The sequence below is a fragment of the Vanellus vanellus genome (genome assembly GCF_965231255.1).
Source record: "Vanellus vanellus genome assembly, chromosome: Z".
In the NCBI taxonomy this organism is placed as follows: Eukaryota; Metazoa; Chordata; class Aves; order Charadriiformes; family Charadriidae; genus Vanellus; species Vanellus vanellus.
This window is the reverse complement of record NC_138908.1, coordinates 62,797,042-62,807,656: the sequence shown is the minus strand read 5'-3', so window position 1 is coordinate 62,807,656 and position 10,615 is coordinate 62,797,042. Positions and strand designations below refer to the sequence as shown.

At 43.2% G+C, this 10,615-nt stretch overlaps 1 protein-coding gene across 1 annotated transcript in view; it reads left to right on the top strand.

Annotated features, from left to right (window-relative positions):
• Positions 1–3,238: 3,238 nt before the first annotated feature.
• ARSB (arylsulfatase B) overlaps positions 3,239–10,615 on the top strand; it is a gene marked incomplete at its 5' end in the record, with an annotated part of 67,546 nt that continues 60,169 nt past the window's right edge. Inside the window, 4 exons of the mRNA XM_082497171.1 lie at positions 3,239–3,529; positions 6,675–6,861; positions 9,320–9,510; positions 10,070–10,277. Coding sequence (XP_082353297.1) covers positions 3,239–3,529; positions 6,675–6,861; positions 9,320–9,510; positions 10,070–10,277 — 877 coding nt within the window. The remainder of the gene's footprint in view (positions 3,530–6,674; positions 6,862–9,319; positions 9,511–10,069; positions 10,278–10,615) is intronic.

Here is a 10,615-nt window from a genome sequence, read left to right as displayed (position 1 = left end):
TTTGCAAGCTTGTTGCACTCTGTTACCTCTTAAGAGCAGCTGTACTTTCTGTTTAACAATGCATTCAGGAGCAGAGATACCTGAAGTAGTTTTAAGCAAGCATGGCTGAGTATTAGAAGCGCTGTAGCCATGATAGCATTATGTCTGACAGGGCTTCCTAGTTGACGTGGCTTCTTTTTTACTGCTGTGATGCCCAAGTCAGCTTACTGAGAATTTATTAGGGTAGCTCAACATTGCAGCACTTTGCACAGTGCGGATAAACTAAACTGCAAGGGGATGAAGCTTTGCAAATCGTGCCCACAGAGACATTCACACATTTAAGTCAATCTTTCATCATCATAAAATGAAAATGATAAACCTGAAGACAAGGGCGGGGGGTGGGGGGGATGGGGGGTGTTCAGCAGCTTTCGTGGTTTCCTGTCACCGCTTCTTTTCATTATATGTTGTGATATAGCGTTGCATAAACTTGTGGTGTCAGGATACAGCAAGAGGAAGTGAATAAGAGCAAGAATGTTGAAGTAGTACATCCATGTTTTAAGTACATCCATGCTTCTAACCAATCGAACAGAAATGCCAGGGTAGAAAGACTGGCAGGGACACTTAGAGTCTTCCACAACCCCATTAACTAACAGAAGGACACCTCTTTAATGAGGTGAAAATATAACCGTTGGTCATCTAGGAAATTTTCTGAAATACTCAGATTTCTGTGCATGGAGAGATCAGGACATGTCAGAAGGCAGTTTTCTCAGACACATTTTGTGTCATTTTCCTTTATTCTTTCCCCATCTCCAGAGAGTTTTGGTACACCAGAGTAGATGTTACTACTACCATTTGAATTTTTGTTCCAAATTCCCATGTTCTATGGCAAGATGTGCCATGTTCGCACTTTGTGTGGAATGATAATTCAACATGGATACTGTAACCTTGTATGTCACTCTAATGAATTCATTAATCATTGGCCTCAAAACAGTATCCAAATTATTCAACCCCAGATTCAGAAAAGGTACACTGAAACATCACGGACTGAACATAGACCATTTCCAGGATTTATTCATTTGATTCAAGAGAATACTCTCTGATATAACAGTATTTTCTGATTGGGATTCCAAATCTGTCAAGTAGTAATAAAAAACCCCCCGAAACAAATGACTAAGAAAATATGACAGGCAGCAACATCCAGACTGTGACTGCAGTATGTCTATGTTTTATATCTGCTGTCTGTGTTTTAGACAGTACAACTTAATGTTTTAACTCTGGCAGTTCAGGCAACCAGGTTATCCCATTCTAGTGGAGCGGGATAACCAGCAAATAACTCTTGGCAATCTGCTACAAGGCAATATGAGTTCAGCTGCACTTAACACCGTGATGCCTTTGGAAACATGTCAGGTGAATAGCTATTACGAATTTTATTCCAACATTTCCAATTTCACCAGCACTGTGTAGATTTTCAAAGTAATTATTTTGAATGAGCAAGAATGGTTTCCGTGGGAATGGAAACATATGCATGGAACTTTACCTATAATAAGGACATGGAAGAAGTTAGTAAAATATACAATTCAGTGAGATAATTGTGACTGGTAATGGGATCTGAACTAAAACCAAGATAAATCGGAAATTTCCAGCCTTTTGAACAGTATGAATCATATCTCAACAAAGAAAATAATAACTCATAGTCACATACCAGCTTGTCAGCAATCCTTGGGATTTACTTCAGGGAAAATTGACTTCAGGACAATACTGCTGCTTCTTGTTCTAATACCAGCTGTGGACACACACATTCTTATTGTAGAAAAAAACGTGGCATCACTTATTACTGCTGTTGTTTTCAAACCAGCAGGGAATTCTTTGGGATTATAAAAAAATATCTGGCAAATTTGTAGACTTACCCACTCGACTTCATTCATGGAAGCAGGAACTTTCTTTCTACAGAGATGTGCCAATCAAAAGAAAGTAGACAAGATTCTGGCATACTCAATATATGCCTTTCTTACAGAGAAATACAATTTTTAGCGGGGTTTGTTCTTTCACCTGTTACCAAATGGTTATATGAATTTGGAAATGCACGTGTGTACCATTCCAGCTAAATGTGAAACATGTGGTTATTTGATCTTTAACTGGACACTGAAATTTATATGTATTCCATGGATGGACAAAGTCGTGCAAAGCAGACAGCTACTTCTGTCTTTTCAGTCTTAGATTATTTCATCAAGATTATAACTAAGGTAGTGGTCGTTTACAATATCGCTTTAGAAGATTACACGGTTTGAAGAAACAGCCCTGTTGACAGAGCTGTTATTTCTGCTTCGGGGTTGCTTCACTTCCTTCCTACTCCATAACAGCCACAAGCACCGTCGTACAGCCAGACCTAGATCAAGACTTCCTCGTCCGAATGAACAAAACAAAGAGAGAAAAAGCGCTGGGTGGCTCACGATTTTGCAGAAGGGGCGGGCAGGGGAGAAGATGAGAGCAGCAGCTGATGATGGCAGGAGAGGGGCCGCGTGCTTTTCTCCTGCAGGAACGACTGCCATCTCCCACCGCTCAGCTGCTGCTGCGGTGGCTGTTTGTCTTTGCCATGCTGCAGCACAGTTTGGCACGCAGCAAGGCCACAGCTGTTTTGCCCCACTTTGGCCATGCATAGAATAAACTCCGCTGGCAGCACTGTATCTGGGAGACCTGTCGTGGTGTCGCCTATAGACACAAGTAACAGCACAGATACTTGTACCAGAATGAATACACTGCGTCTTCTACCCAAACTGTGGTATCGGCTGCCCAGGAAACACAGCTGACCTGAAACACAAGCTTGCAAACAGCTCCCTGGTTGACCCAGGAAAGGCTCCGTGGCTTAAACATGGGCGTTTCATGGAGGAACCGAAGGCAGAACAACTCCAGCACCACCGAGTTGGACACCGCCAACACCGGCAACAACTTCACAATCGCTCGTTTTGCCTCGTCCCGTAAACTCGCGGGCCTAAAGCAATACCGCCTTCACCCCCCTACCGCGGGTCCCCACCTCCTGCTGGCACCGAGCGGCAGCACCGGCCCGCGGGAGGGGGCGCCCCCCGCCCCTGCCCCTACCCCCGCCCCCGCCCCGCCCCGCCGGGCCGTCCCCGCCGCCGGGCAGCCGCCCGCCGCCTCCCCCGCAGCCCGGCCCGCCCGGCGGGAGGAGCCGCCCGCCGCCGCCGCCGCCGTAGCCCGTCCCCGCGGGGCGGTCCCCGCGGCCCAGTTCCTGGTGGCGGGGATGGCGCGGCGGGCGGCGGGGCTGCCGCCGCCGCTCTGCCTGCTCCTCTTCTGCCTGCCCTTCTGCCTGCCGCGGCTGGCGGCGGCGGCGGCGGCGGCGCGGCCGCCCGCCCCGCACCTGGTGCTGGTGCTGGCCGACGACCTGGGCTGGGGCGACGTGGGCTGGCACGGCTCCGCCATCCGCACGCCGCGGCTGGACGCGCTGGGGGCGGGCGGCGTGCGGCTGGAGCGGTACTACACGCAGCCCCTCTGTACCCCCTCCCGCAGCCAGCTCCTCAGCGGCCGCTACCAGGTAGGGCCCGGCCCGAGGGAGGGGGGTGTAACCCGGGGAAGGTCGGTACCGGAGTTGTTGCCCCAGCCTGGTGACGGCTGCGGAACAGTCGTCGGGGTCGCTCCATCCCGCTATCCCTCCATCCCTCTATGTGTCCATCCCGCTATCCCTCCATCCTACGCCGTCCCGCTATCCCTCCGTCCCACTATCCCTCTGTCCCGCTGTCCCTCCGTCCTGCTATCCTGCTGTCCCTCTATCCCTCTGTCCCACTGTCCCTCCATCCCTCCGTCCCGCTGTCCCTCCGTCCTGCTATCCCGCTGTCGCTCTGTCCCGCTATCCCTCTGTCCCTCCGTCCCTCCATCCTGCTATCCCTCCATCCTGCTATCCCTCTGTCCCTCCATTCCTTCATCCCTCCAATTCCTCTGTCCTTCTGTCCCTTCATCCCTCCATCCCACTATCCCTCCATCCCTCCCTGGCAGCAGTGACGACCCCCTCCCAGACCCTTCCTGCGGCAGCCTGTCAGCAGGTGTCTTGGTGGGGCACATCTCTCCTGCTGGTTCTCAGCAACACTCTGTGTAGTTTGGCCTTCTTGTATCTATCTCATACAAAAACATGCTTAGGAGAAGGCTACTGTACCAAAACTGGTTGCGTTTGTATGCAGACAAACTTACTTACTTTTGGCTCGCTAGCTCGGCAGTAAACTAAGTGTGAGTTTATTGCAAGTTGTTCTGCTTCAGAAAAGCTGAGGTGCTCGCTATGCTTCAGTTGTATTAACAGGTATGGCAGCATATCGTGAAAAATACTCCTGTCGTAGTCATCTTCTGTTACGTACTTCTGAACTGGACAAGCATGCAGTCAACATGCGGCCAGAAGCACATCAGCACTACGTGCTCAGTTTATGCAGCTTGTTTTCCAGTGCAGTGTTTAAACGCGTCCTGACCTGTGCATTCTTCATATGGTAACATAGGTGTAGACATTTATGCACCCCTTGTTGGAGTGCGCACAGAGTGGTCCTTGCTCAGGGTATCTAGCTGCTTTGGAGTCCTAGTTGTGATTTTTCCCATTTTTTTCAGTTGAACAGTATAAGAATTGGACTTCATCATACTGCTGTTCTTCCCCCTCCCCCTTCTTTTTATTGCAACTTTGGCAAGGGGAAAGAAAGCACAGACAGAAAGGAGAAACTCACAGAGGCTTAAGTGTATTTCAGAAACTTCCCCTCTCAAAGTCCTGCATATGCATGCTAACTGTACCTATTTGTGTTCAGAATGAAAATAAATCCTGTATTAGCAGATGTTATTTCATGTTGTTGTAGGAAGGTTGTTCTAGGTGATACTCACTCTTTCCAAGCAACATTTCTTCTGTTTCTAGAAACTCCGAGAGTCAATAATAAAGAAGGGGAAGATGTAATTGACTTTTTTTACCAACTCTTTAAATTGTTTTATGTAAATAACCTAAAACATTTTTTCATCTTGACTGTTTCTAGAATATAGTTCATACCCTGAATATGCTTATCTAGAAATGAGTCCGGGTTAACTGGACAGTACTGCACCTGATCCTTAAAGTGGAAATTGGAAATGCTCATAGTTCTGTCCTGATTTAAATTTGTCATATGTATTTGACTTGATAATTTAATCATCTTCATGTTGACCTCGTTACAAATGAGCAAAATAGTATTAGAAAGTGGAAGTAATTTTTCTATAAAATTGAGGAGACATTGTGTGTAGGAAATAATTATGTAGCAAATATGTGGGATTTTGTTTTGTTTTACCCATTGGTGTGATTAACAATTGCTTGGAGTTTTTAGAAAGTAACCTAAATCTGTTCCTATTTGGAGCTGGAATTTTGATAGTCATCTTGCAGTCCGTAAAGAAAGAAGAGCAGAGGTATTGGTTTATGAAAGCCGTAGAATTTTTGTATTATTATTAATATTTTCCTCTCCTTTTTCTTGCTTTCTACAGACAATGAAAGAAATTACAATGCTTTGCTAGCTTGTGTCTTTCACTGTATTAATAGTATTTTTGTAATACTGCATTTTAAGAAAATAATTCTCTTTTTCCAGCTCCTATTTCAAAGAAAATTAGTAACTAATAGGCCCTTTGTGAGAGTCTACTTGCCCGCTTGCCTAAGATCAGGGCTTGTTTGGTTTAAAAGTGAGTTCAAAGTGTTGCTAAAGTGATGCTTTAAAAATTAATTGTGCAGCTTGCTACACTGGAGTGCTTAGTGCAGTTACAAAATCTGATGTCTTGTACTCTAGGGGGTCTTGGAGGTTTTGTGCTTTGACAGAGGCAGATTATTAGAAATATTTAGTAAATAAATAAGATATTTATACTTGTATGTGTATGTTTGCTGGCCTAAGTTTAGGGTATTGCATTTTTTTTATCTGGAGGAGATAGGGGAGTCGACAAAAGTCAACTTACAGTACACAGTAGCTGAAGGGTTTTCTTGCATCAAGCAGTACATACTCCGAGAATTATCAGTCATGTTTTTATAAAGAGATACAAAATTTACCACTTCTTAAGATTGGAAGCTTATGTGGAACTATTAGAGGTCAGATCTAAGCAGTGTCTAAAACTTGTGTTATCCCCAGTATCCAAATGCTTCGTTTGTAAAAGTGCTCACGCTCGCTTTAAGCATGTAAATAAATACATAATGTGTGTATATAATGTACATTTAGAAGAGTAATGCAAAAAGCACTGTCTTATCCTTTACTACCTTTTCATCCGATGACTGTTCTCTGGTATAGGCAAAAGCTTGGTAGCTTCACCTGCCATTGCACTTTTTTGCCCATCTCCATCCCATTTAAAATCTCTCTCTCCACGTTGAGATCTCATCCCTAGCCTTCAAAGAGACCGTAATGGTAATTGTTGCCTGTTAGATTTTGCCATGAAAACGCAAAGGGCTTTGGGGTTTTTTTTATTGCACTAAGTTTATGTCTGGGAAGGTCTTGTAAACGCCTGCGGTGCGATGTCCTTGTCTTCCTCCATACTCCCCCTGACTTCCACCTGTGCCTTCCTCATCTTCCTCGGGGCTACATGAGCAAAGACATGAAGCCCTAAAGCTGATGGTCTGGTGTAGCTTTGTTTCTTTTTGCGCCTGCTTATGAAGCAGCTTATGGGAACACGTTGCTGTCTTGTAACTAATCTCGCATCCTTCTTTTCTCTGCTAGATCCACACAGGTTTACAACACCAGATAATCTGGCCGTGCCAGCCCAGCTGTGTGCCACTGGATGAGAAACTCCTCCCGGAGCTGCTTCAAGAGGCGGGATACGTTACTCACATGGTGGGGAAGTGGCATTTAGGGATGTATAGAAAAGAGTGCCTTCCGACCCGCAGAGGATTTGATACTTACTTCGGTAATGATTAGATTTAACATGGACAAGAAATGCGGTGTTAAAAATTATGAGAAACCGCCCGATTCTTCTAAGAACAGCAGGTTTACTGTTAGTGTATGAGTAAATCAATACTTGGGCATGCATGTTTCCGAAGTATAACTGCTTAAAATAAGATGATAGTGCCTTAAATGCATGCCCAAGCCTTACAACTGAATGAAGAAAATATCATTATTATTGAGTGGCTCCAAAGAAAGTATTTGTGTCTCATGATCTGCATTTAATTTGGTTCCATGATGGTTAGAAGATTTAAGGTGTGGTGATTGATTTGTTTTTATAAGTGTCTGTAATCTAAATGTTTTGTGTTAGATCAGACAGCAGATGTTGCTTGCTCTGCAAATAACGTTACGCTTCTAAAAGCTGGTATTTTTAAGAAAGAAATAGGCATCATACCACACTGTGTTCATGCTTTATGAATAGAGTAGCATTGTTTTCCAGAACTGCTGGCAAGGAAGGTGGTGTGAGAGCCTCTATAGAACAGTATCCAAAAGGTCTGTTGCAGGAACTCGCAAGTTATGGAGTCAAATCCTCAGATTAAAAAAATAACGCCAGAATTAGGGTGTCCCAGTGTGACTCTGTTACAAAGCAACTTGTAGCTACAAGTCGTTTATTCTTCTGCTCGCAAAGGTTCGAGTCCCAGTATTGATTGGACTTTTGTTAGTTTTTGCACAAGTGCTGCAGATGTGACGTGAATCAGGCTGCCGGCAATACATCTCATTGCGCGTGGTGCTGCATGCAAAGTTGTCCATCGCCACTTGGCTGTTTTTAAGACACTGCCATTAAATGGAGAATTTCAAAACAGTTCATTGTCTTCAAAATAACTTTGCAAGCTGTTGATAGTACAGCTGCCCACTTCTACAGCTGAGAAAGTAAGATACAGAGAGACTTACACGTTCCTCTTGTCTAACTTTAGGCACTTAAATGAGGAGCCTGACTGTGCTGCGTCCCTGTTGTAGACAGTGGTGATCCAAACTTTAGGTGGGAAGAACCGTTCACTTAGATTGTTTGTCTCTTTTGACTCTTCAGGGAACTTGAGGCCGTGGTTTCACAACTGAATTAAGCCGATACGTATGGATTGTAATACAACGGCTCGTTGCTTAAACGTATATGCCTCCTCCCATCCCTTTGCAGGAGCTTGGGGTCTTCTTGGCAGCATAGGTGTAGGTAGGCTGGTGCTCCTTGGGGAATCTCACCCTAGGACTGAGTAGACTCTTGATGCAGGGGCCTTAATACAGGCTGGCTCTGGGCATGGTCATTGAGTGCCCAGCATGACACTATTTTTCAGAGAATCTAACAGTTTAATATTCTGTAATGTTCGTGTAACTCCAGTGTTAATTGCAATTAAGGGGCATTTGATTCTTTGGCAAACTTGGTGCAGTGTCTCCCCCATTGGGCACTCAAAATGGGACAATGCAACTTGCAGCTCTGAGTCCATGGATGTAGGCAGTCTGCCCACAAAATCTCTCCTTATGCTTTGAAACAAAAGCAATTTTTTCCTTCTAAAAATCTGTTACAAGTTTATATTGTTTTTAAGACAAAACTTCATTATTTCTGTATGTGCTTTTTTGCACAAGTAACTGTACTTGAAGCTGCAGAATACAAATTCAAGTGAAGTTCCTCCATTTTGTTTTTTTTTTGTCCCCAATTTTAGTTTGGTTTTGCAGAACTTAAGAATATATTTTTTGCAGATTTGTCTGGGTTTTTTTCAGGGTATTGGGGGATAAATCTGAAATCTAATTTCCAAAGTAACAATTACTGAGATTCAGAAAATTTTGAAGAGGTTTGTTTCTGGTCGATAAAAATCAAAAGCACTCAATGCTTGACAGGAGAGCCCTTGGCAGGAGCAAATCTATACCTCTAGAATTTTTGCATAGTTTGTTTCTTTTACGTATCTTTAAACAATAGTGTCTTTTTTCACCAGTTGGTGTCAGCAGTGGATCAGAAATTGCTTTACAGCTGACATTAAAAATGCTTCATACTTGGATGTTTTTGAAAAAATAAGTAAAAAATTCCAAACTTTCTAATATTGTGAGAAATTTTCTGTGAAAATACAAATATAGAAACTCATACTCGCTAAATATCAGAGTAATACATGGATCAGTCACTGCCTTTGCTATCAGTGCATTAGTTTAATGCTAATGTATTTGATATCAAGTTATGAATGTAAAGGCACTGAACTGCTTTCAAAATCTTTCATGTGTTTTGAAATTACTACTTGCATTAGCAATAAAAAGTCTATGAAGTATTAATGTTGAGCTACTTAGACCTGTCAAGGGATGTCACTATAGATGGTGAAATGTTGGATGAACTCAAAACCACTAAAGTTTTGACATTTTTCACTTTTTAAAATTTTTCCCCCCTAATGTATCTGTTTATATGACATTATGTTGGTCAGCTTATTTGACATCTTCTCCTGTTCTAGGTTATCTTTTGGGGAGTGAGGATTATTATTCTCATGACCGTTGTGTCCTCATCAAAGCAAAGAATGTGACGCGCTGCGCTCTGGACCTTCGAGATGGAGAAGAAGTTGCAACTGGGTTTAAAAATGCATACTCTACTAATTTATTCACAGAAAGAGCTACAGATATTATAGCCAATCATAAAACTGAGAAGGTACAGTCAGCAGCTGTTTTTGATAACTTTAGCACTAAGGAATGTTTAAAAAAAAAAAGTTAATGAAATTTTAATAGACCTGCGCTTGAGCTATAATTCGGGGCTTTTCAACAGGGTGCGTAAAGCTAAATGCGAGAAGTAGCGCTGGTAAAGCTTGCCTTGTCTGCTGTCAGAATCAGCTTTGGCTGCACAGCCCTGGCCTGCTACCCTTCTCCATTTCTTTTTTTAATAGTGTGAGTAATAAGTTTATAGAAAATGATTTAGCATGTAGTTTGCTCTTCTTAAAAGAGAATGGAAAGTTTAATGGGAGATATTTCATACAAAGAAACTGTTAACAACTGTGTTGTGAAGAAAAGATACGCCTGATGTTTTTACACAGCTTTGCGAAAGTGCTTTATCAAAGTTTTATTAGTTTGTGCTTATTAGAAGAAAGAAGTGTAGAAGAAATCAAAACACAGTGTCTTCAGCTGTTGATGAATCAAGGCTGCTTTTGCTGCAGTAACTTTTGCATTTAGTACTTTATGGTCAACTAATTTCCGTTCTACCCCTTCCACCCCAGCCCCTCTTTCTCTACCTCGCTTTTCAGTCTGTCCATGAACCTCTCGAGGTCCCTGAAGAATACATGAAACCATATGCCTCCATTAAAGATGCAAAGAGGCGCCGTTATGCAGGGATGGTGACTCTTATGGATGAAGCCGTAGGAAATCTTACTGATGCTCTGAAAAGATACGGTCTTTGGGACAATACAGTTCTTGTTTTCTCTACTGGTAAGTTAATTTAAATATTCTTTCAGTAATAACTTTGACACAGTGTCTAAGAAGCTGACTTCAGAGACACCTGGCCCCTCTGTTCTTTCCCTGTATATTTTCTGATTATAGAGGAATGATGAAAGTACAACAGGACTTTATACCAGAAGAAGCAGTTTCTCTCCCCTGTCTTATGGCTTTCTCATGCATGATGAAAATAACTCTGAGCAAGTGTCTGTGCGAATCGGGGATACTCCTATTGGAGTAGAAACAGTATTGTAAAAACTGAGGAGTACAGTGAAGTTGGAGGCATCTTACTTGGCCCTGCAGTTACTGAGTATCCGTCAGAATTGAATCCT